The sequence below is a fragment of the Bos grunniens genome, chromosome 9 (genome assembly GCF_055505025.1).
Source record: "Bos grunniens cultivar Pamir isolate PY7600 chromosome 9, Bosgru_T2T1.0, whole genome shotgun sequence".
In the NCBI taxonomy this organism is placed as follows: domain Eukaryota; kingdom Metazoa; phylum Chordata; class Mammalia; order Artiodactyla; family Bovidae; genus Bos; species Bos grunniens.
Genome location: NC_141173.1, coordinates 61775019 through 61802250, shown reverse-complemented (window position 1 = coordinate 61802250; position 27232 = coordinate 61775019). Strand labels below are relative to the sequence as shown.

The following is a 27232-nucleotide window of genomic DNA, read 5'->3' as shown; positions in this document are numbered from 1 at the left end:
TTTTGATGAAATTCATTTATTTCAGTAGAATTAAACTATAAGCAGCATGAAAATGTAAAGTGCTACATAAAAGTCCACAATACATAAAATTTAAAAGGTTTCATTGGTTTAAACAGTTACAGGCAAAACAGACATGTTTTTTTCAAGCATGCAAGCTATTTTAACTATCCCTGTATGTGCTCTGTTGGTAAAAAAAAAAAAAAAGTCATGAGTTACCTAAACCTTAGGATTTGGGAAAGGAGTCCTAAGCATTTATCTACCAGAGCACACGTTTTTTCCTGGCCTTATGCTATAAATAAGGGATTGCAGCGGGGCTTTAAAAATAATGGTTTTCTGAAGAGGCCCTTTATCAGAGTGTTAAGAATGGCTCCAAAGACCAATTTTGTTCATTAACTTCACGATGGGGGTCAGATCGACAACTTAAGAATTTTTAAGTAGCAATGTGAGCTGAAAGGGAAGAAGCAAAAGATATGCCACTTTCAGATATGTGTATCAGGTGCTAAAAAAGGAAGAAAAAAAAAAAAAAAAAGGGAGAAGCTGGCCTGGCAGTTGATGAGTGAGGGATGAGAGGCCAACTCAGGTAGAGGAGGAACTGTATGATGTGCCTTCTTCTTAATCAGTTTTAAGTGTACATGCACCCCATGGAAACATGCAACAATATCACACAGATTGAGGCTGGCTCAGAGGGAAAGCAGGGGAGATTGTTCCTAGCACACGATTTATCTCAGCATAGGCTGAGACATGGGGATGTTCTTAGGTGATAACGTGACCTGGTGCTGCCCAGGTGAGTCAGTGTCCTCTTGCTAGGAGACCACTGAACCAATATCCTTAATATCTTACACTCCAAATCAAGACTTCAGAATGTATTTTCTCAGGGCAATAAAGTTGTAAGATACTAACCTATAATTTTTCTGACATAGGAGGTCTTCATAAAGTCCTTAGGCTTTTAGACTTTACCAACTTCAGCTGTAGACAGAACAGTAACAATCTGTAAAGACCTTAAAAATGCTAATTTATTAAAATTTAAGAAAACTGTGCATTATATCATGGTATACAATATGTTCTTATTTTAGATACAAACATAAACTGGGCTATCAAATGAAAACAAATTGTCTAACAGTTCATAGAACCAAAGCTTTATGAGAGCAGGAATAAAAATGAAATTGGCCTTTAAAATCATTTTATAAATTGTTTCTATATTGCCCATAATAAACCACATAAGGACTTTATAAATATCACTCTCCAAAGTACTCAAGATACATTATGGACTAACTTTTGTCATCTTGCCTAAAACCTAAACACAATTTACAGCACTGAGTTGTAAAAAAAAACAACAATAACTTACAAATGCATTTTTAGAGCATAACCTATTTGAAAGTTGGGGACTGCCTGTATTTAAAAATTAAATCTTCATTAGCAATACTCTCGAGAGTGCCCTCAATGCTGCTACTGAACATGCTGAAGGCAATGTTTTCCTGTGATTATGTTCTCACCAGGCATTATTTACGACGATAGTTTCAATTATCTACCAGAGTTTGTGGAGCTAGCTAGCACTAAGTTATATATTGATTTTTGCACTGAAAATGATCTCTTGGGCTTTGATTAGATGGGCAATTCTAAGTAGAGGTTTTTCTAATTTCTCTCACTGTTACATGGGCCCTGAGCTTTTCTATTAAAATGGTACATGAAATAGTTCAATATTATGCATATTCCTAAAATAATTAAATTTATAGTGATTATAAAGCTAGACATACAATACAACTCAAAAGACATACAAGTCCAAGTAGAGCAAACATTCAAATCTTAAGACCCTCCCATTTAACTTTTGGAAGAAAATCAAGCAACTTCCTGGCTTGGACCCTTCCTTCCTTAAATCAAAGATCTATGGAGGATTGTTTTCCTTCTTTTTTAAAAAAAATCTTGTGTGTGAACTGGAGAGAAGGGGATAACAGCATATCAAAGTGGTTACAGAGCATTATTTCCTCTTCAAATAACATCCAGTAATAAAGATGTAATCTCATTTCCTCAGAAATGTTTGACCAAAATAGCTACTTTCACCAAAGAATGTTTAGGACATAAAGTCAGTCATAGAATGGGCAATCCCAGTATCTCTCACATGAATATGTTTTAAGCAAGCTATTTGAGGGGTTTTATTTTTCCTTTTCAACTCTTATCCCTGTATCATTCTACATAAGTAGAAACAGAGTACTCAATAAATGGTATTGAGTAACTAGTAATACTCACTGGAACTTAAAATCCCATCTTTTATCCAAAAATTTCGAAGGGCTATACAGAAAGTATCACAAATTTACATGAAGAAAAGCTTGAGGCATGAAAAACAACAAATAAGTTATTTCCCTGTAGAGCAGATTGGATAGAGAGACAAGGGACTTTGACTTCCAGTCCCTTAAACTAAGCAGGACACTGAATGTCCAGAAATATTTATACTGAATTTATAAGGATCAAAAAAGGAATGAAGGGTAAATATAAAATAATTATTTTGTAAACAATTCTTAGATTATACCCAATGCAGAATGTTTAATGAAGCAGCTGGGTCACAGCTCTTAAGACACAAAACAATATTATAACTCAAAGTCAAATATGTACTCATTGGCCAGATATATTCGTCGGAATATAAGAGCTGCCAATGCCAAAGTCAAGATGACAATCAAGACAGCAGATCCGCCATGATCGGTGTGGTTGTCTCTTGGCTGCTGGCCCTGGGTGACATCCGGTGAAGTAGACGACCTTCTCTGACTCTGCTGCTGGGCCCGGCGCTGTCGAGGGCTCATGGAGGTACTCTTAGCTACGGGTTGGGCAGGCTGTTGAAGGGATGCTGCTGAGGGGTTCTGGGTTCCATACTACGAAATTTTAAGAAATTCAGTTTGAAACTGGCAAAGAAAACTTGTATACATACAGGCTATTCAACAGTGCATGACATCACAGAGCAGTAAGGCAAAACTACCAGAATTCTCTGAATGCTGAGATGAGTAACTCCCCCTTCTGAATAAGCCAGCAACACAACTTATTCTGAGTGCTCGCAGGTTGAGGAGGAATTTACCAGCAACAAATAAGACAAGGACAGAGATTATCCACTTTCTCCACAGATGGCTTTGTACTCTCCTCTGGCTGCAACTCCAATAGTATCTGCTAGCATCTGAGTACTTCCCTTCTTTCAGGAGTCAAGGAGGAGAAGCACTTTCTACATAATCTACATGATTCCCACTTTCTACATAAAGATTTATCATATTCTAAATGGCAAAAAAGGACAACCCTCAATAGTGTTCTTCCTCCAATGTTATCTTACTACATCAATAATCATAGAACAGAGGAAATAATTTCAAACCATATGTTCTACATAGTAATATTGTTATAAAAGTTAGATGTGGTTTTCAAAACAGGTTTATCCTTTCTCACAATCCCCGTCAACTGAATTGAACACAAGTCCAGAACTCTTTATTGTGTGTTTGAACTGTGTTACTTTATGAGTGTAAAGCATGAACTATTGTCAAGAGTACCCTGGGTATGTGCTGAGAAAAATGTGGAGGTAGGTATGGGAGACTCAAGTGTATCCTCTACTTTGGCACAGGAGGTGCCCCCTAAAAAGCCCTGGGTGTCAACTGCTTTCTATCCTTTCAATGAATGCTTGGTCAAAGCAAAAACACCATGTGGTAACAAGTGATTCAAAGTCATAAATGTGGTTTATAGACAAGAATGGAGAAGGAAATGGCAACCCACTCCAGTACTCTTGCCTGGAAAATTCCATGGATGGACGAGCCTGGTAGGCTACAGTCCATGGGGTTGCAAAGAGTCAAACACGACTGAGCGACTTCATTTTCTTTCTTTCTATAGTTCCTTTTGGAGAAGGAAATGGCAACCCACTCCAGTGTTCTTGCCTAGAAAATCCCATGGATGGAGGGGCCTGGTGGGCTACAGCCTATGGGGTTGCAAAAAGTTGGACATGACTAAGCAACTAACACACACACACATACACAGACAAGAAAGCTCTACAAAATATGAATTTCATTTTGCTTATATAGATAACTTAACTCTACCTCTAATAACCAAAGTCTCTGTTGTATTGAAAACTTTATACTGATTATAATAGAGCCAACACACATTCTTTCAAATAAGTAAGAATGCATGTTTTATTCAGAATAACTTTTTAGACTGAGTAAATACAAAAGATTTTAAATACTTTTCATTATAGAAAATTGCATTATTTAGAAGAAAAAACAATCTAAAATATAATTCAAATACTTAAAAAAAAAAATAGGTGAGAGAATAAGCTTTGTCCTGATAACAGCTATAAACAGTAGGGGAAAAAAGAAGACATTACACTTTAAGTCTGACATCACCCCAACATTAAAAGATGTAAATAATCTGAGTTTCTTAAAACTATCCTTTGGAAGCACTCAAACGTGGTGACCCATAACACAGAGGCAGAACATGGACTTCCCTACTCCAGGCTCAGGAGAAAGGTGCTCACGGAAGAGCAGGCACACGAAGACCGCGTTTTATGACGTCTTACACTGTCACACTGTGTCATGTAGCAGTTTAATACTAATGGAGTTGAACTGAGTTACAGCAACCAAGACAAGAGCACCATTGCACTTGAAATCTCCCATTCTTCCCACTGTTCAGCCAAGAGGACAAAAGTGTCTGATGAGCAAAAGTACTCAAGGCTTATAGGGAAATGGGTTCTTAAAAATAAAAAGGAAGTTGGTAGAATCAATCCAGAAACAAGCATTAGAGATTTACTCATCTTAAAGCTTTTATTTACAGGTGTTGTTTTTTTCCAGTAGTTTGAGTGGTGAACACAAGCCTGACCAGGACTAAAACAGGTAGTCTTATCATCACTAGGCTGCCTTCAGCACTTCATGGATGTGTGACCCTAAGCAAGTTATTTAACCAAAGACTCAGCTCCCTCTCTTTTTTTTTTTTTTTCCAGCTCCCTCTCTTGTACAAGGGTAATATCCAGTTCAGTAGTTGTAAAGATTCAACAGGATAACAATATAAAGTGCGCAGGATACACAATTGCTTATTAAATGTTAGACATTACTAATATTACTATCGATACATCCCTTTGAAGACTCCAGATTGAGGTTAACAAAAGAAAAGTCATGACTTTGTTTAGGACTAATTCTCACAATTTTATTAGTATGATTAACATATTTAGAACAAATCCCTCAAACAATGACTTCAGATGATATTTTAGTATGTGTACTTCATGGAAATATTTATGTAGATACACTGCTTTAAACAGGTTCCTAAATATCAGATTCCTTTTGGATGATACATTACTGACTAAAACTTAGTGCTGTGATATTATGAAATTCTCCCTATTTTAAACAATCATCCTGGTAAAACTGTATGACTTCAATGTTGTAGACCCAGAGGACTCTAGATTGGAGCTGAAGGACTAACTTCAGCTGGACTCAGTTTTGGTGGTTCTTACTGAACCGCAGATGCAGAATCAAGTTGGACTTGGCCATTTTCAAAAGACCATAGGTTTGGTGACACAACATTTAAATCATTGCTGTTTGCCTAAACTTGTTCAAACACATATCACAAAATGTATACTTAAGTGATAATCGTTTCTATTTCCTTCATTAAGATGAAGTGATCATTTCTGGGAACATAAAAATATGTGATGTTTGTATCCAATTAAATTACATTTAAATATATATGTCACAATCACACATAAGTTTCTTGTAATACATATAAAATTTTCTATAGTTTAGCATCTATAAGGGAGTTTTGTGTTTGCTTCTTAATACAAAGTGGAATGGCTTATTCAGAACCTTAATCTGGTGAAGAAGAAAAAAACCTGATAGACGGGAAGAACATAAGTCGACTATCAGTATTGTTCCCATTTCTACAGAGCTAAAAAATCTGCATCAAAAAGCAACAGATGGCCTGATGTTATCTGCTGTATTTAGACTGTGGGCAATCTCTCGCCCCCTCAAAGATAAAAAAACGTAGCTTATCTGGGATTTGATGTATAACATCTCAGTGAATTCATATTACACTGGCATGTAAAGCAGCTGCTGCTGCTGCTGCTGCTGCTGCGTCGCTTCAGTCGTGTCCGACTCTGTGCGACCCCATAGACGGCAGCCCACCAGGCTCCCCTGTCCCTGGGATTCTCCAGGCAAGAACAGCAGAGTGGGTTGCCATTTCCTTCTCCAATGCATGAAAGTGAAAAGTGAAAGTGAAGTCGCTCAGTCGGACACGTGTCCGACTGAGCGACCCCATGGACTGCAGCCTACCAGGCTCCCCTATCCATGGGATTTTCCAGGCAAGAGTACTGGAGTGGGGTGCCATCGCCTTCTCTGATGTAAAGCAGCTACCCCCAGCCAAAACCAGGTTTCAATTACCTCCCTAGTGATCAAATTATATAATCACACTCTGAGATAATCTGTAGGTAAATATAATTAAGAGATAAACTTGTAACTAAATGCAATTTATTGTTTTAACCAGAATTGGTATCAATTACCTACCTATACCTGTGAAGAAGAGTTCTGTGTTAGGTACTTTAAAATCAAAATGGGTGGTGATCACTTTGTAATGTATAGAAATACCAAATCACTACGTTGTGCACAGAACTAACATAGTCTTATAGGTAGATTAAACTTCAAAAACAAACTCAGAGAAAAAGAGATCAGATTTGTGGTTACCAGAGGGGTGGGCAAAACAGATGAAGGTAGTCAAAAGGTACAAACTTCCAGTTACATGATAAATAAGTCCTAAGGATGCAATGTATAATATGATTAATGCAATTAACATTGCTGTTACATATCAAAGTTGTTGAGAGTAAATCCTCAGAGTTTTCATCACAACAGAAAAAAATTTTTTTTTCCATTCATTTTGTATCTATGAGCTACTAGATATTTGCTAAATTTATTGTGGTAATCATTTCATGATATATGCAAGTCAGATCATTATGCTGTACACCTGTAAATTTATACAGTGCTGTATGTCAATTACATTGCAATAAAACCGGAAGAAAAAATAAGGAAGAAACCAAAATAGAAAAGACTACTGTAATAACAAAAGTATTGTTTGTGCGATCTAATTTACTAAACTTTGTCATTTCTTTACCTGTATTCCTAGTATATTTTTAAAGTGCCAATCCTCAGATTCATTTATTCAACCAACAAATACGACCTACTATATACAAGGCACTATGCCAGGCACTAGGGATACAGTGCAGTGGAGAGGCCTGATCCTCAAGGAACGTACATTCTGGGGAGTGAAATAGACAACAAATAATTGTAAAATAAATTACAACTGCAATAAGGATAACTGGAATATGCAACAGGGGACTTGACACAGATTTAAAACAGACTAAAGACATATTTAAATACATCACAAAGTATTAGCAGACTGTCTTTATAGGTGACTACTCTCCTCTCTGCAGTAGGATGGTTCTATTGTTTAAAAAAACTATTTATGACACAGAAAACAATTAGAATTCTAAAGGTGAAAAGTAATCTGAATATTTTTTAAATATTTCAAGCTAAAATATATATTGACTAAAACTAATTCACTATATCCCTCTATAACATATAATTACATGGGCAACACATAAAAACAATTAATCTCTTAGCACACACTTTTTTCTTATACCTCCTTTTCCAGTCCCCTCCAAGAATTTACTTTACAGCACCCTCTCTCCTGCTTTCTCCAACCTACTTTTTTCTACCCATCTCAGTCTCTTGAATGGGAGAGGACCACTCAGTCCCACTTTGTATTTGCCTGGGCAAATGTGTATTTGCCCAGCTTCTATTTCAATTTCCCTGACCCTTTAACATCCTCTCTAAACTGGGGAAGGGGGGAAAGAGGTGTCTACTCAACCAAACAACCTGTTACCAAAAAGACAGTTCATCTCATATATAGAAAGGAAAGACAATGTTTTCCCCCTATAATCCCAATTACTTAGCAACAATCCAGTCACATTTTCTTAATTGGTCTCTCCAATGACCAAGACCCACTAATGTTTAGACAATAGGTCAGGGCACAACTAATAAGATGCACAGCACCCATGGAATCTTTCCTTCAGTGATTATTTATTAGACACTTACTATGTGCAAGGCAGCACTGTCCAACAGAACATTTTTTGAGACGACAATAATGTTCTGTATCTATGCTGTCCAAAACGGTAGCCACTGGCCACTTGGGGCTTTTGAATGCTTGAATTGTGGCCAGTGTGACTAAGGAACTGAATTTTTAATGTAGCTTAATTCTGAATAAGAGCAAGAAGTTTATTTGGGAAGTGATCCCAAGAAAGCGTGCGCGTGAATGCTTAGTTGCTCAGTTGTGTCTGGCTCTTTGCAACTCTTTGGACTGTAGCCTGCCAAGCTCCTCTGTCCAGGGATTTCTCCAGGGAAGAATACTGGAGTGGGTTGCCATTTCCTCCTCCAGGGGATCTTCTCAACCCAGGGATCAAACCAGAGTCTCTTGTGTCTCCTACACTGCAGGCAGACTCTTTACCCTCTGAGTTTTAATAAGGTAAATATAAATTCAAAGAGCCACATGCAGCTAGTGGCTATTCTACTGGACAGAGACAGTCTAAGGCAAATCTCTGACTCCAGGCCTTTGCGTCAGTGCCTTAAGACAGCTTAAGAAACCTGCCAAAGAAGAGCACCTACTGAGAAAGTGGCCAATGTATGTATATTTAATTTTATTCAGAGTCTAGCACTATAGTGAAACTAACTTTTCAGAAAAGTCATATCAATAGAAGAAAGGTCCTATTTACAAACCTAAAATTGTTTTAGTCCAGCTCCATTTAACAAAAAAGAAGAGTCAGAAAACATGAATAACTTGTTTAAGATACTATAATTCATTAGAGGGACAGCTTGTCTCGAATCTGTTAGGAGGACCAAAATATTCAGATAGTTCATCTAGAGATCTTCTCTTCCTACTGCAAATAATTATGATGGTACAGATATAGATGTAAAAGATAAGAGCCATACCGATGTACTTGCTGTAGCACCCTGGAATGTTGCAGGTATATCATCCTGTAAATCATTTAGTGAAAAAGAGTGGTTTAAGTCCGACTCAGCAATAGTCTTTCCAGATGAATTAACTTCTGCCTATGAAAAGAAAAGATACACCCAAGAGCAGTGTCACAAGAGGAGATGTACAGAATAACCCACAACCTACTAAATTCTCTCTTGGATTTATTTTTATTTATTTATTTTAATTACTACTTTAATATCAACTATTTATCAGGTAACCTCTGAACACGCATGGTGTCCAACACTGTGCTGGTAATTTAGGAGGAGGAATAGACAGCACCTGTTCTCAAGGAGCTGTTACTTGGTGAGGGACAAAACTAATACTCATGGTTCACGGTCCACTTCTAAAAGCTCTAAAAACTAAAGTTTTTGTAATTTTTAGGCATAATCTGACATGTGAGGTTGTTAACAGTGTATGTATTTTCACATTAGTGTAAATATTCCCAGGTTTGCTGATGAGATATTAATAGACTTGATTATCAGGAGCTACCCCAGATCCCACTGTGCATGTTAGTGCAAGTTTAATATTTTCTAAAATCTGAAATTCTGATGTACAAGAGACATTTGGCCCTAAGATTTTCAGAGAAGTAATGTTAAGTACAACGGGAATCCTCAGAAGGAAGAAAATAACCAACACTTATTAAGCACCTCCTCTCTCAGGCACCACAATAGAACAGAAGGAAAAGTTTCTCCCAAGACCTGGACATGGAAGGGTATAAGAATGTAGAAAGGTGAGACAAGGGAGGAGGCAGCGCTGCTTAATGCAGGCTGACGTTTTTGATGGAGCTAATTAAATTCCAGAAGTAATTAAATGTTTGCGCAAAACATACGCAGAGCAAAAGGATATGAGAGATACGTCAGAATATTAATAGCAGCTATTGCGTGGGGATGGGATTATGCATGATTGTTATTTTCCCCTTATTGCTTATCTATAGTTTCTATAATAATAGTTAAAATTTATTATGCACCAGACAGTTCTAAAGTGAGAATCAACTCAATCCTTACAAAAATCAAACAAGTACCATTATTTATTTACAGATGAGAAAAAGGTACAATATGAGCAATATGCCTCATGTCCTACTACTAATAAGCAGCAAAGCTGAGATTTGACCCCTGGTAGAGTATACCAGAGTCCAAGCTTTTAACTATTACTATGCTATAATACTGCTTCTGAAAATATATTAGTTTTACAATAAGGAAAATAATTTGTAAAGATCTCAGTGCAATGGAACTGTACTGCTTTATCCAAAATTTGGCTAGGCAACAAAAGGGTTTCATAGTTAGAATTTATTTACAAATTTAGAATACCTTAAAACTGATTTGTCTAGCCAGTTCCTTGGCTTCTTGGTCAGCCTGGCTTGAATCGCTTCCAGATTTTAAAGGCAACAGGATATCCTTCATGGCAAAGCCACATCCCTCACAACAGAAATCTTGTGATCTGGTAGGAAGTAATTTTTTGATGGATATAAATCAGATACTCAAAAGTTGATCTATCTAAGATACTCAAATACTGAGTGATTAAATTTAAAAGAACACTGGACAACTCCATATCACATTCCTACAGGTAAATTAGATAATTTGGGCAATAATTATAGTCCAAACAAATACACGTTAGATTTTTTTTTTAAAAAAAAAATCCATGTCAATTATTCCTCAACTTTAACTATCTGAAATTTAAAAAAAAAAAATCAGGGTTTAGATTTCATTTTTTCCCAATATACTACCTCTTTAAAAGAAAAGTTTTAGATCTATAAGACAGCATACAAATTGCTTAACTACACTGTCCTTAAGTTCACACACAACAAGCCTATATTAAGTCTGTGTAAAAAGTCCATTATAAAGCTCAAATTGGGAATTCCCTGGCAGTCCAATGGTTAAGACAGTGCTTTCATTGCCATAGGCGTGGGTTTGATCTCTGGTCGGGGAATTAAGATCCCATATTCTTTTGGTGTGGCCAATAAAAAATTTAAAAAATTGAATACTATTTACAGATATTTCCAGGGGAAAAACCCAACAACTCTACTCATCTAAATAGCGGTACAATTTGAAAGATAAAAGACAATTCATGGAAAATCCAGACAATGAAATTCATCATTCATTATAACAAATAGAAGCTCAAAATAAGTCTGTTAACTAGACTATTTCCTAATATTAATTTGATTTTCTATGCTTCCATTTTCTTTTTTTGTATGACTAGAAGTAAATCTGTATAATATACAGTTACATCACTAAACTTTTACAAAAACTATTTTGTCATACTTCTAGTTCAACATAATAAAACTCTTACATCTTGAGGAACATACTATTACATTATAAAGAACATACTATTTATAATTTCATGTAAACAAAACACATGTAAAAGCTGTACTAATTTAGTACTTACTGATGAATACTTTTTGTTTCAGCAAAAGTAGCCTTGCTGTCCATATCCTTTTGAGAATCAGTTGTAGCCAAATTATTTATCTTAAAGTGTGTGCACTTTTTTTTTCCCCTCTATTTTTTGGTCATGCTGAGCAGCATGTGGGATCTTAGTTCCCTGACCAGGCAAAGAACCCTCGCCCCCTGCAGTGGAAGTGTGGCATCTTAACCAGGGGACTGCCAGTGATGTCCCAAAATGTGTTCATTTTTTAACTGAGAAGTCAGATGAAGTTTAAGGGAGAAAATTTATTTTTAATACATTAGTTTATCCATAAGGACAGTATGCTACCATGGTTGAATGCAAAATCATGTTTTAGAAAGCCTATATCACAGACTAAGAACCTAGACTATATACAGTGAGAAGTCTAAACAAAAAAAGCCTAATTTTTTTTTAACTTTGTTGTACATGAAATGAGCTGGATACAAGAATCAATTTAGAAAGTCAACCAAGGAAATCAAAACAAATGCTATGTATTCAAAGTACATACTATAGTCTGTGAATAGTAGCTACAAGGTATATTCTGAACTTGGGAATAAGGCTTAAAAGAAAAGTTGCTGATAAAACAGGGAGTCTATCAAATCTTCCTGAGGGATAGAACCCAGGGATCAAACCAGTGTCTCCTGCACTGCTGGCGGATTCTTTACCACTGAGCCACCAGGGAAGCCATGCTAGGGTAAGATATACTATCATTTAATTAAACATAATAGATCTGAAGGGTGGTAGGCAGCAAAGTTCAGAACAGGACAATGGTCAAACTCAAGAATTGGTCTCCACACTACTCCAAGGAGAGGCTACTCTGAATCTACTGGGTTATACAGACAGAATGTACCTGAAAAAACCTAGAAGGCAAAACTGCTGGGAAACTACAATTTGATAAAGAAAATATCCTTTGCTTTATTCCAGATCACTTGTTGAGCACTTGCTATGAGACAGATGCTACAGATACAAAGATGATAAAGTGGGTTTCCTCCCTGCCTTCAAAAAGGTTTTTAAAATTTTCACGGAAAGCAACATACGTATCATTACTCCGGCTCTTCTCTACCTGTAACACTGCTCACGTGGAGATAAATGACCAGTACTGTCTTCTAGAAGATACCATGCACTGTAGGCTGGTATTACCAACTACTTTTTAAAGCTAGATAGCATGAAATAAATTCTTTAGAGTCTGATCACTCCTGGGGAAATTAATACAACTAAATTTCTAAGACAGCAAAACTAAGACTAGATCTGTAGCGCCAAGGTAGGTCACACAAAGAGAAAGAGCTTATCTGCTAACGGCCATTATCTAGAATGGTATTCACATTTTAACAAACAAGGAAAGGCAAAACTTACTTTTTGGCAAGGGCTCTTCTTTCCTCAGGTGTATAATCTAGAGAACCTATGGCTCCCTCTCCTTTTGTTGGCATAAACCCAATGATGGCTAATAAAGCTGTTCTTACTGAAATAAAAAGTAAACATCAATCTAAGTTGCTTTGCAAAAGGAACTCAGACTACTCTGAAAGAAAAAAAAACCTCAGAGTTTTACTAAAGAGACACAAGTAGGGGACTGTATTAAAATGATGCAAAAACCCCAATAGCAAAAAGCATTTTTATTATTTATTCAATAATATAAAATTATTTATCCAAAACAGCTTCAATCTCGAGAGAGTATTATATTTTATTATTATGAATTGACTCAAGTTTTGCAAGACTTGTGTTCACTGTAAATACTCACTGCTCCATGAAGGCTGCCAAGTTTCAGGATGATGTCCTGAGATGCTCAAACAGATCTTCTTGCCTACTTCAAATCGTCCATTAGCCTAGGAATAAATAAGGCATTTAAAAAATTATGTATGTGTGTGTGTAATGTTTTATACTTTATAAGCATAAATATATTTTACATATAAATAACTTTTTAAAGATAATTTTTAGAGAATTTTTAAAGGATGGGATCTGTAAGGGGATACAGACTTTTGTCTTCTTATAGATACCCCACAAATATTTGTTAGATTCTGAATGAATAATAAAAGCTGTTTTTAGAAGCCGTCATAGCACATTTTGAAACTGAGTTCCACAACTGACATCTCAGTAACTGACATATAATGACGTCCTAGTATGGTGCTAGGCTCTGGGAAGGAGCTAAAAGAGAAGACATACAAAGGCTAGGGTAAAATCTAAGGACTGGCTGTCACCTAACTAGATCCTGGGGAGGAAGGCTCTGAGGCGGGAGTGCCTCTCAGAAGGACGATGCAATTCCATACAGGAACACAGAAGTGAAAGATGAGAATGATTTCAGTTTTGTCTTGGTGGAAGAGCTACTGATGTGTCCAGCAGGCAGGCAGAAATACAGACGTGCTGATGGCAGAAGAAGATAATGCATTTCTGATACTTGACTTTCACAGAGGTAATCAATGAAACCATTTCATAGAAATTAGAGAAAACAGTTATAGTCTGAACTTATAGAATAGCCATACTCGGGAGAAGGAGAGGAAGAAGAGGCATGAAGTTAGAATACAAGTTCCAAGTAGGTAGAGTTTTGACTTACTCTCTGCTACACACACAGGGTATATGACACGAGTTTAATAAATATTTGTCAAATGAAAGCTGGAGAAGATTTTTCAAAAGAGAGGAAGTGAATCAGAAAGAGCAAATACTGAACATCAGCATACATGATGATATCATCGATGAATAGCTGTGGCGTCAAATACCCTCCACCAGTTTCACCACGTACCAGCTCTTCCTTCAGACCAGCTGGCTCTCCCTACCATCTAGCAACCGAAAGAAGAGACTCCTAACACAGTAGGGCCCCTCCAGGCCTCTTGCTCCAAACCTATTGCCAGCATGACTAATTCTCAATATCACCTAATATTTATTAAGCAGCTTCCATGTATCAGGAACCTGACAGTATGATTATATTCTTCATATACATTCCTTTTGACAACCGAGAAAAATGAATTTCAAAGAGATTATGTAACCTGCCCTTGACATGACAGACACGGCACTGGCCAGAATTCAGGTCTATTGGCTCTAAAACGAATGCTCTTTCCACTATAAACAAACACCATAGGGAAAAACATTAATTTGGTAATGATGACAATTTTTTCTTTCACCATTTGCTACTCCATGTGTATCAGAAGTTTAACTTAGATGGAAAAGTATGAAGACCGAGAAGAGATGGTGTGATTTCTCAAGCTGCTCTCTTGAGACTGGCGTAGTAAGCATGTTTCAACAGAGTGCTATGTGTGGGAACCAGAATACAAGAGATGACACTATAGAGTTAGCATGTTTTGAAGGTTACAAAGAGAAAAAAAGGCTACAGCTTAAAGTCGTAGCAGAGACATGGGAAGGTTTTTGTTTCATTTTTGCTTCTTTCAAGTTAGAGGATAATCAAACACACATAAATGAAAGGAAATGAAGGAAGGAAAGCTTTAACAATTAAGAGAGGAATTTACTGATGGAACAAGGTCCCAGGAAAGATAAGAGAAACCTGGATGTATAGCTTTCCTTTACATGGATATAAAATATGTGAAGATGGAGAGAAATTCTAAGATATAAACAGTAATAACATAGCTAACATTTATTGAGGACTCTACATCAGTTCTTATGCTAAGAGCTGCATGTGAAGACGAGGAAACTGTTAAAAAAAAAAAAGATGAGGAAAATGAAGGACAAAGCATAAAGTGAAAAGCTGAAGGAGATAATGGGATTAAGAAGTACAACAACAGTAACTATCCTCTACTGAGTACTTATCACGTGCCAGACACTGAGCGAAGCACTTTGTGTCCACTAATTCACTGAATCCTAACAACCACACTATGGCAATGAGCTTCACAAGTACTTCTCAGATGCTTCAACTTCCTAGGAATTTTTTTCCAGAAAAAATATAGTCCAAGGTCTGGTCTCCAAAAGCAAAGTTATAATAATAACGATCTACTTTATTTCTTAATGAAAAGGAATATGCACACTACACTTTACAGCCGCCAGGAAGCATTCCAAAAAGCCAAGAATTCTTACCGTTAGGAGAATAATGCTTGGTGGTTTCATGGGATACTCTGGTGGCAGTACTATTCGTCCATGATAAACTCCTCCATCAAAATCAGAATCTGGGGGCCCTCTAACTGTGAAGTGCCATTCAAAAAGATTATCCTGAACAAAAACAATAAGCACCAAGCGATCAAGAACATCGAAAAGTTGGATTGTTTCTACCAGTGAGTATTAGAAACATTACTGGGTGAGAAAAATTAACATTTTATACTATTCTAACGCACAATGTCTCAAGTATAAAAGTTATAAGTAAAAGCTATTTAATCTAGCTTTCATGTCACATAAGAGCTAAAATATTTTTTTAACGCATTTTAAAACACAAGAGCACCGTTTTCGTTGCTGTTGTTTAGTCGCTAAGTCTTGTCCAACTCTTTTGCGACCCCATGGACTGTCCATGGGATTCTCCAGGCAAGAAAACTGGAGTGGGGTGCCATTTCCTTCTCTAGGGGATCTTCCTGACTCAGGGATCAAACTCATGTCTCCTGTATTGGCAGGCGGATTCCTTGCCACTGAGTCACCAGGGAAGCCCCCCGAGCACCATTACATGTTCATAAATAAGATTATAGATTTACATACTTCTTATTACATTAGCTCCATTTATTTTTTCTGAAAAATATCTTCTGGACCCTGAAGTTTTAATATGGACTAACTGCTTGACACATTCCAAAATTCTTCACTTGAATGTCTCCCGGGTTTACTGGAATTTCAATCTTCCTTTGTATGTTTCATTCAGTTTTTGCATTATTTTGGTGTGGTTTATTGTCAACTAAATTTCTCTGAAAGGAATATAAGGAAGAAAATCTGTGCTCTTGTATGTCTAAAAATATATTTGAGTTCATGCTTTATCATTTTTTGGATGTGGATTTGCTTAATTAAATTATTTTTATTAAAAATTTACTTTTATTAAATTATTATTTGATCTAAAAATATTATAGACTTAATTAAACTGATAAATAACCCCTGAATCCCAATTAGTGAAAATTATTATTTATATAATCAAATAATTTACTATAAATTTGGATTATTTTAGCAAACTTTCCAAATTTATCCCTCATAGATGCTGAAAAGCTTATTAGTAAGTGGTCAGTTAACTCAGTCCATGGGGTCGCGAAGAGTCGGACACTGGACACGACTGAGCGACTTCACTTTCACTTTTCACTTTCATGCATTGGAAAAGGAAATGGCAACCCACTCCAGTGTTCTTGCCTGGAGAATCCCAGGGATGGGGAGCCTGGTGGGCTGCTGTCTGTGGGGTCACACAGAGTTGGACACGACTGAAGTGACTTAGCAGCAGCAGCAGCAGTTAACTCATAGGCTGTTAACATTATATGTTAATATCATCGGTTACCAAGTACTTCATAGTTTGCAAAATACTTGCACGAACATTATTACATTTTAGTCTCACCATTACCATGAAAATGATACTGGGCACATTTAAATGCCCTCCTTTCACAGACTGGAAGACTGAGGAAGAGGTAGAGATGTTTGTACAAAAAGCCCAAACTAGCTGCAGAGACCCCTCAAGGGGCTGCGTCTCCCAAATACAGAGTCTGGAGTTCTTTCCACTTTTCCTCCCTCATATCTAAACTAATTTAGTATCTGAGGCCCTGCCCCCTTTTCTTAGCTGAGCTGTGCATGGGGGATCTTAGTTCCCCAATGAGGGATTGAACTCCTGCCGTGGAAGATTGGAGTCTTACCCACTGGACCAACAGGAAAGCCCCTGAGACCCATTTCATAGAGACCAGAAATCTGCTTCTTCTAAACATCTGATTCTGAATGGCTAACAGAAACACTCAGTGTATACCTTAAACTAACACAACATTGTAAATAACTGTACTTCAATTTTTAATGGTTTAAAAAAATACTCATAAAATATAGGGAATAAAATATATCAATAAAGCATACCAAACACATTTATAATGATTCAATGCAGTGAAAAAATAATTTTAAGAAACCCAGAAGACAGAGATAGAAACTAACCTCTAAAGGCTGTGCATGGTAATGATCTGTGGGATCTTTCAATTCTGCTGCTTCTTTCATCAAACGTTTAACAGCTAAAACAAAATTCACAAGATAGAGACATTTCAAATAAACTTTTTCCATGTGATTAGCAGATTTACAGACCTAATGAATAAGTTCCTACTTCAACAAAAAACGTGCAGAGGACTTATTCAATACAGCATATGATTTAATTATGTGATAATAGTAATAATGGGGGAAGAAAAGGCAGCTAGGCACTAGAAGAGTTACATATTAAATTAAATATATAGGGAAGTTTCAAAGAGACACTATTTTTCTCTAGTAAGTACTTATATACACTCCTTATTAGGTAGCACTCAAATATTAACTCATGTAATCCTCAAAACAGCTGAGATAGGTGCTGTTTTTATCCCCATTTTCCAGATGAAGAAACTGAGACATGGAGAGATTACACATGTCCAAGGTTACACAGCTGGTAGATGACAGAACTAGGATTTCAACACAGGCAGTCCAACTGTACCTCGTTAAAAGATCTCCACTGACAAGAAACATGGCCTCTGGCACTCATGCTCATGAACAGTAAACGCCCTAAAATCCTCAACCTCAGGACTTTCCACTCAGTATCTTCTTTGACTTAATGGCACTGTCCTGACGTCACCGAATCTCCATAGCCCTAAATGAATTCCTGTTTGAAATGATTTCTTTGCTAAATTAAAACCTCCAATCCACTGACCCCACAACTTTCTTAACGCCACCTACACCTATACTCACTTCTCTCTCTATCCATGCTCTTGGCTCTTAGACGTTCCCCTTTCATACTCCCCTAATAAATTCAATTCTAACTGAGCCAACCCAACCATCTTCTAATTTGGAGTCTATACCCAAACAGCTAAGCATTACTGAACAGGGTTTAAAAAGTCACAGAGACAGGCCCACTGATGCTATTATAGAGGTATTATTAACAACCTCGGCTGGGACATGGAGTGCCTCATCCAATGCCACACAATGTTCTATTTCTCCAGTAAACCCCACCCAACACCTTCCAACTAGTGCCCCAAGACTATTTCACACCTATTCACTCTCTTCTCTTCCACCTCTTTCAGTTAATGGCACAGACTTTATCCCCATGATAAACAACGTGAGCAGCCTACGACAGTTTAGAGTCCTATGTGTATCTGTACCCTCTTTCCTATCCTATTGGTTCATAAAGGTCAATCCTTTGATCCCAGCCCCCTCACCTCAAGCTTTAGATGCTAAAAAAGAAAGTCAGGATACTGGTGTAGGATACAGGATAGCAAAGCCAGAGAAACACCAGATAGCTGAAGGCTCTCTGAAACTCTGCTTGAGAACAAACTAACACAGTTTAACACGTGCTATGAGAGAGGTATGCACCAGGTGGGCACCTAACCTGAGAGCAGACAGAAGAGAAAAGGGGTCAGGTGCTGAGATCTGAAAGAAAGACAGTAGGAATTACCCAGCTAGGTATAATAAGCAAAGGAAACAAAAAAAGTAAATGTGCAGTGGCACAGATAGGCACGCTATGGGGAGAGGTTACCTGAGAAGCAACTCACACATAAACAACCAAGCAGTTCCTTATGTATCAGGACTTTTGCAAAAAATTTCATTTTAATCAAGGGTTCCTAAGCTGGAAAAAATATTCTTAAGTCACTATCCTATTCCATAACTATTAATATTCTTTTCCATCTCCTACTCTGAACTAAGCCCTATAGGCAGAGAATTTGTTCATCTGATCAGTAAATATTCACTAAGCTCATACTAGATGCTATGTGTGCTAAGTTGCTTCAGTGGTGTCTGACTCTGCAGAGCAGATGCTATAGCTACAAGTAAACTAAAATACAGTTTCTGTTATCAAGGAGCTTATAGTCTGGGGGGGGAGGAGTCAATGCAAATAATACAATAAATGTTTTATTAGAAACATGCACATATTTCTCCCCACCCTCCACCCCCGAGTTCTAGTCACTCAGCTTTGTTCAGTTCTTTGCACACACTCTACCTTCTACTTCAGACCTTCCTTCCGCACCAGTTCCTCAGCCTGCAGCGCTGCTCCTCCTCCCATCCCCCACTTCATCGAGTCTGGCTCTCACTAAGGCAATGGCACCCCACTCCAGTACTCTTGCCCGGAAAATCCCATGGACGGAGGAGCCTGGTAGGCTGCAGTCCATGGGGTCGCTAAGAGCCGGACACGACTGGGTGACTTCACTTTCACTTTTCACTTTCATGCACTGGAGAAGGAAATGGCAACCCACTCCAGTGTTCTTGCCTGGAGAATCCCAGGGACAGCGGAGCCTGGTGGGCTGCCGTCTGTGGGATCACACAGAGTGGGACACGACTGAAGTGACTTAGCAGCTTAGCAGCAGACCTTTAAGAAATTTACTCAGAAGGGTCTCCTTGATACCTTCCTTTGTCCACTCTCAGAGGAGTGACTAGAGATTCCTATCGGGACACATAAAAGTCCCTGAGGACTCCTGGGAGGAGAGTGGACGCCAGGAATGCTCTCCGAGTTATTTCTAGTGGTCAATCAGGTTTGGAAACCACCGCTCTGGAGACGTTGAATCCCCTTGCATTAAGTCCTAACAACACTCTATGATTTCTCTTTTATAAAGTTCACCTCTCACTGGTGATTAACACCTGTCTTTCGTGCTCAATAACAACATCTACTTCACTGAAGTCTCCTCAGGACTTAGCACACAGTAAACACTCATATATTAGCTGAAATGAATGTATCTTCCCCCAACAAAACTCTCTCCAAGGATCTGATTAAAAGCAGTGGTTTTCAGATTTATTTGATGAGATAAAATCCTTTGTTCAAAGAAAGGTTTAAGGAGAACCTCAATATGTAAAACAGATAACAGCAGGCTAGCATGGAAGGACCTCTAAGCTATCTACCCTCTTCCACCTATTTCTAAGAGGCCCAGAGAAAAAGAATTGAAAACCCTTGGTTTAGAGCCATGTAAAAATATAATTAAGTTAATATTATCAGATATAAATAAAGTCATGAAAGTTGTTTAACATGATTGCTGTCAGCAATCAAAGATGCCAAGGAAACTGTTTTTTCTTTATTTCTCATCAGCTGGCTGCATAAACTGACGAGGTCAGATTTTATTCATTCCATAACCTTATCACATTTTTCTCTGCCTCTTCCTCACTCAGTTTATTAGGAGAGAAGAAAATAAACATCCAATGGATATTATGAGAGATGTATGGAAGGGTCGAAACTGCTGCAAGAAAGAATTTAAAGGAACAATCAATCATTGGCTCAACTGAAACAAGAGGGAAAGGGGCGGGGCACAACCTCTGGAAGAATGACACGGCCCAAGGCCCATCAGCAACTGAAACTGATTAGAACCAAATGGGTCCAAGATGGCAGACAAGTGGACTTCCACTAGACCTTGAGCCTCAGCGTATGTTTATGCTCTTCCTAACACTTGAGCACGCTAAAGGACACACCAACAGGCACCGTGACAGTTCCAAGGCAGTTCCTCCACCAAAAAGTGGGCAGTGGCCCAATTCCAAAAAATCCCCGCCCCCTTCCCCCAAACAGCTATTACAGTCCTCCCACTCATTAGCCTATGGAATTACCCATCCCATCAAAGCTAACCACATCATATTTCCAGGCACTTCTCACCTTCTGTGATGGCCTACACTCTGTCTGTAGTGTGTTTCTCTCTAAATCCACTTCTTACCTATCACTTTGTCTCTTACGGAATTCTTTCTGCGATGAGACGTCAAGAACCTGAGCTTCATTACATGCGGAAACCAGATGTGTGATCCCAGTTGGAGGACTGTGGGTTCTGGCTGAGTTCAAATCCTGGCCATGTGAGTTCAATTCTTAATATGAGGTGCATGGTTTCACTAAACAAGTTGATTTTATTAGTTCATGGGCCAACATGAGGACATACCATGTGAGAGCCAAAGCACATAGTCAAACAGAAGGTAAAACTATTCTAGTGTACTTATAATCTATTTTTCCGGAAACAACATATACTATGAACACTTTCGTGAAAAAGAACATGGACTCTGGAATTAGAGCTGCATTAAAATTGGCTCTGACATTTTGTAGCTCTAAATACTTGAAAAGTCTCCCAATCTCATTCTGCTGCAATGTTTATATCTGTCAAATGAAAGTCAGTAATTTCTTCACATAATTCTCCTTTCCTTTACACCCCTCCCTCTTCCCCAGGTCAGAAATGGACTGGGATTTAAGGTCCTTCGATGATTCTCTCTGGTTCAAATGCAGGCCTTAAGCATATGAAGTTGGCAACAATGGCATGGCTCCCTGCCCGCAAAAGACATATCACTGCTATGGAATAGTCAAGATTCAAAGTACTGCCTGGAAACTAGGGCTGGAGCATAGTATGCTCCTGACACTCCATCTCTTGCTACCACATGGCTAGTGAGGAAACTTCCCATTCCAGCTCCTCTCTTAACTCTTTGCAAGGTTATAAATGGAACTCTCCAACCATGGTAAGATAAGATGTGATAGCAAAGGAAAGGAAGGTGGGGAGCACATGCATTCCTGCTTTCTTCTTTTCATGGAGGCCACATGACCACTCTGGATCCAATCTCTAGGTTCCAAGGGCCTCCCATTAGCATTCTTCACATGCTCAGCTAACTCACTGGACTTTGGAAACAAAGCTCCAGGAAAAGGGGATCATTTACTGGTCACTCTCATGCATCTATATTCTCTTGGAAAATAAATATCTTGATATCATCAGTCTCCAAAGCATGGGTAAAATGCAGGAGACAGGCTTATCAAGGATGTGAAGCCAATGTTATGCTCCCCAAGAGCCTCTTCCTGCTCCCATAGTGAAGACACTTAAGCAAATATTTAAGGACTGATATTTCTGCCCACGAAGATCTTGCAAAGGTATATATTCGACAAACATTTAAAGAATATCTGAGTTATGGAGATAGAAGAATGACTAAAACTGTTTCTTGTCCTCAAAAAGCTCGTAGAGAAAGACATGAAAACAATTAAAACAGAAATACTGACCAAGGATGCACAATTATACAGACTACTTAGTATGCCTATGGAAGCTGGACAAGGCGGAACCTTAAAGAAGATTGAAGAATTAATAGGAATTTCACAGGAATAAAAGGGAAGGCACTCCAAGCAGAGGTTCCAACAGGGACCAAGGCATATAGGTAAGAGCTGCTCCATCTGGAGAATCACTCAGGCAAAATGGGTAGATGGTGAAAATGCAAAGGAGCATAAGAGTAGTAGGGGATGAGGCTGGTGAGGAAGGCACGGATCAAATCACATTCAGTCCTCTGTGTTTAGTTGCTCAGTTGTGTCTGACTCTTTGTGACCCCATGGACTGTAGCCTCCTAGGCTCCTCTGTCCATGGGATTCCCCAGACAAGAATACTAGAGTGGGTTGCCTATCCCTTCTCCAGGGAAACTTCCTGACTCAGGAATAGAACAGGGGTCTCCTGCATTGCAGGCAGATTCTTTACCAGCTGAGCTACCAGGGAAGTCCATCTAGACCGAGCTAAACAGTCTACTTTGAACTTTATCCATAGCTACCAGGAAGCTATTAAAATTTTGTTAATGTGAGGGGGCTTCCCTAGTGGCTCAGCTAGTAAAGAATTCGCCTGTAATGCAGGAGCCCTGGGTTCAATCCCTGAGTTGGGAAGATCCCCTGAAGGGAACGGCTACCCACCCCAGTATTCTGCCCTGGAGAATTCCATGAACTGTAGAGTCCATGGGGTCACAAAGAGTCGGAAACAACTGAGCAACTTTCACTTTCACCAGGAAGCTATTAAAATTTTGCCAATTTGAGGACTGACCTAATTTTTTATTTTGTTTCAACTGATCTGGTGATGATGGACAGTAATTGATTAGATATATGTGACTTTGTTCATTGGTGCCCACATGGAAATGCACGTATTTGTATGTGTTTCAGGGTAGGGAGTGGAGTAAAAAAGTAGACCAAGAAATCAAAGATGACTCCCATGGGTTCCTGGGTGGCAGTCAATTCCTGGGATAAGGAAAGAAGGGGAGGAAAGAAAACTAACTGGTTTTTGGTTTTTACACCTTGTAGAGATGTTTTTTTTTTTTTTGGTTTGTGGGAAATCTGGGTAAAGATGTTAAATCACCAGTAAGTTCTGTGTATCTATAGCCTAGGAGAAGGGTTTAAATCGGACATTAAAACTTGAGAATGATTAGCGTGAAGGGGCAGTAGGTATCTTGGGTATGGACAGAGTACGTGTGTGCTCGGTCACTTCAGTCGTATCCAACTCTTTGTGACCCCATGGACTGTAACCCGCCAGGCTCCTCTGTCCACGAGATTCTCCAGGCAAGAATATTGGAGTGGGTTGCCACGCCCTCCTCCAGGGGAACTTCCTGACCTAGGGATGGAACCCGTGTCTCCTGTAGCTCCTGCACTGCAGGCAGATTCTTTACCACTGAGTTACCAGGGAAGCCCACAGATAGAGTAACTCCTATATTTCTGATGGAGGTAATCGGTGCCTTTGCACCAATTTCTTATATGCCAACCATCTGCTAACGAGCAGATTGGGCCCTTCTGAAGAAATCTGGCCACAGGAAGTTCTTTACACATTATGTCCCCTTACTTTGTACTCTGAGACCCTGATACTTAGACCAGAACAGACCCAAAAGAGAGAGCAGGGTGCCTGATCCAGAAGCACCTACTGACAGGGTAGTCAGAGGCTCAAGAGGTGTCCTCACATAGAGTTCTGCCCATTATCACAGGTCCATTCTAGAAAAATCATTAAAAATACATTGTTTCATCTATAAAATGAACAAATTTACTATCCATATGCTAACAAACTGGCCTTTAACCAGTTATTTGTATTGTCTTAATTGTTCCATCCATACCTCTAAGACAATTACACGTCAGATAGAAAAAGGGTTATAGCTCTTACATTGTGCAGCGTTTTTAACCACTTCCTTTCATGCATGCATTACCTTAAAAAGTATTACAAGACAGAAAAAAACAAAGAAAACATTTTCACTATGCTTCCCGCACTTTCAGTAAGTTCCATATTTCGGCTAATTCACTTTTTCTATGAATACCAAATGATCTGTAGAATTAAAAAAAAAAAAGTTTAAAAAAAAACCTCCTTTTTAGAACAACAGCACTACCTCTGAGGAAATGAAACTGAAAAGACGAAGCAATTTATTATACGGCTAGAAGCATGTCTACCAAAGAAAGCTCAACCAGTACCTTCCTTACAGTAGGTCATACAGTGTAGAAACAGAATAAAAATTCTGAAGAATTTTAAAAGCTTATCACAGTCTCGGGTACAATAACCTATCAAAATTCAGCAAAGTCCTCTGACAACAATCTCTTGGGACCCACCAACACTCCATTCCAAATTGCACTATTACTCATTTTCATTATTCTCTGGACATTCCACTAAATACCTCAGCTGTCTCAAGGAACTTGGTATCATGGGACCAGTCACCCTACGTTTTACCCACATATTGTTATTAAAATCTAGCACAATTTCCACATTCTAAACATTCCACCATCTAATCTTAAAATTATGCTTTTCTTTCCCTCTTTCTCTTTCATCTCCCTTTATTCCCCCTGGCGTAGGAGATGGGTTGAGCATAGCAGGGGTGGTGAATCCACTGAAATTGAATCCTATAAACATATTTCTTCTAGAGTTCAAAGCCTTCCGTGGATTTTTTTTTTTTTAAGTCTATGGCTCCCCCAAACGTTATGACTGATTCTTGGTTACCGGAGAACGTTTCTTAGCCTGACAGAACTCAAGTTAACAAAGCTCTGTTCAATCAGTATCCTCAGGCTTTTCTTCAGTCTTTGTTACGTTTTTAAGTCATTAAAAAAATCCAAGATTCACAGTACTCTCTCCAACAGCATGCTAATCTTGGTGATTCTTACTGAGAAGTTGCTTCTTTGGTAGAAAAAAAAAAAAGAACCAATAAAGGTTGGCCAAACCATCACTAAACTAAAATCCTTTATTAGGATTATTTAGACCTAAAGTGTGGAGTTTCTCCCTCTGAACAAATTTATCAAGGTACAAATCCAATACCACTTACAGAATCCAAAGGTTTCAAGCCTATCTTAATCTGAGAGCTGCTTACTTGTCGTGCTTCTTTATTTTGTTGTTAAGTCGCTAAGTCGTTTCTGACTCTTTCGCGACCCCATGGACTGTAGCCCGCCAGGCTCCTCTGTCCACGGGATTCTCCAGGCAAGAATACTGGAGTGGGTTGCCATTTCCTCCTCCAGGGGATCTTTCGGACCAGAATCCAACCCGCGTCTCCTGCACTGGCAGGCAGATTCTTTATCGCTGAGCCATCAGGGAAGCCCGCTTCTTTATTATACACCAGAAAAGTATTTGAGGCTAGTGTTTGGCTGCTTCTGTGAATGAAGCAGGGGTATTAAAGACAGGAAGAGAAGTTTCTATGCCTGAACAGAGACATACATACATCATAGCAGTATGGCTAAAATCATGGTTAGTTCTAAAGTGCATGGCTCAACTAGTTTTCTTAGCTTTTTGGTTAACCGCTTTAGTCTAGAACATTTCCTTTATGTCTGTAATTCTATTTGCCCCCAAAGGCTGCAAACAGGACGTTTAAACGAAATCCTCAAATGAGAGTGAGTCAAACAGCTAATATATAAAAAGTCCGGTGGCGGCGACGGAAAAGAGCTAACGACCGTGTTCAAGGCGCAGGTAGGGCAAGGGGTTGATCTCTATTACTCACGGCTATCACCATTACACCTGTTCTCGGGGATAAGCTGATAACCCAGTTCTACGTGGCGAAAATGAGGGAAGGGCAGTCGGGGTGCGGAGGGGAGACCCCAGGTTTTGTGCCTGCCGGGCCGCCCGGCTCCGCGGCCTGCAACAGCCCGGCAGGCAGCGGGCTGGAGTAGAGCGCGGAACCGGGAGCGGAGCGGCGAGTGGCGGCCGACGCGAGGGGACCGTGGAGCGGGTCCCCGGGGTCCGGGGTCACTCCCCCATCGCGCTCACCGTGCGGCACCGCCCCCCGCCCACAGCCCCGCTCACCCGGACTCTTCAGGTTGTAGCGGGTCTCCATGGCGGGTGGCTGGCCCGGCTCCAGCCTCCCGGCCCGCCGCCGCCGTCACCGCCTCTCCGCGCCGCCGCCTCCCGCGACTCAACTCGGTTCGGGCCGACCGGGTCTGGCCGAGGAGCCTCAGCGGTGGCCGCCCCGCCCAGGCCGGGACTGCGGGCGGGGTGGGAGGGCGCGCGCTCCGCGGTGGCGCCGCCTCCTCCGCTGCTCCCCCGCCTCCTCCGCTGCTCCCCCGCCTCCCAGAGGGCCGGGCAGGCGCCGGCGCCGGCCGGGGTGTCGCTGAAGCCGGGGCTGGGCTGGAGGTCAGCCTCCTCGTCTGGCCGCGGGCCCAAAGCCGCCGCGGCCGCCCGGCGTGCGTCACCCTCCCTCGCCCAGGTTTTGTGAAGTTGTCCTGACGTGGCAGTCGCTTCGTGGCGGGGGCGCGGCTCGGCCACTGGTCACTTCCCCGGTCCCGCGAAGCGCACTCCCGGATCTGCAGGAGTGGGCGGCGCTCCGGTCGTATCCTTGCCCAGACCCACCCAGGTTCCCCAGGCGCTTGCGGGACTCCCCGCGGAAAGGTGCTGCCCGAAGCGCCCCGATCGTCCTCGCCGCGGGCGTATCTGGGCCCAGGTCCTCGAGACCGGTTCAGAGCCACCCCGGCCCGGCGCCCGTGTGGCCCGGCTACTGCCAAGTGCTTTGTTTTCAGATCGGTAGCTGTTTGGGGTGGAAACAGTTAAGCAGGAAAGGAGAAATCCAGAGATAAGAGAAT

General features: G+C 39.8%; 1 protein-coding gene across 2 annotated transcripts; it reads right to left on the bottom strand.

Moving 5' to 3' along the window:
- UBE2J1 (ubiquitin conjugating enzyme E2 J1) lies at positions 1–26575 on the bottom strand. 2 transcript variants are annotated; one of them, XM_086317761.1, is made up of 8 exons: positions 26460–26575; positions 17443–17516; positions 15433–15564; positions 13154–13238; positions 12772–12877; positions 10329–10458; positions 8976–9095; positions 1–2861 (listed from the first exon to the last, which is right to left on the bottom strand). In XM_086317761.1, exons 1-8 carry the CDS (start codon positions 26488–26490, stop codon positions 2583–2585), a joined length of 957 nt encoding a protein of 318 aa, XP_086173887.1. In that variant the 5' UTR covers positions 26491–26575; the 3' UTR covers positions 1–2582. The 2 variants fall into 2 exon arrangements, with proteins under 2 accessions (XP_086173887.1, XP_086173888.1); XM_086317762.1 differs by lacking the exon at positions 1–2861 and adding an exon at positions 4757–7245.
- Between the last annotated feature and the right edge of the window lie 657 nt (positions 26576–27232).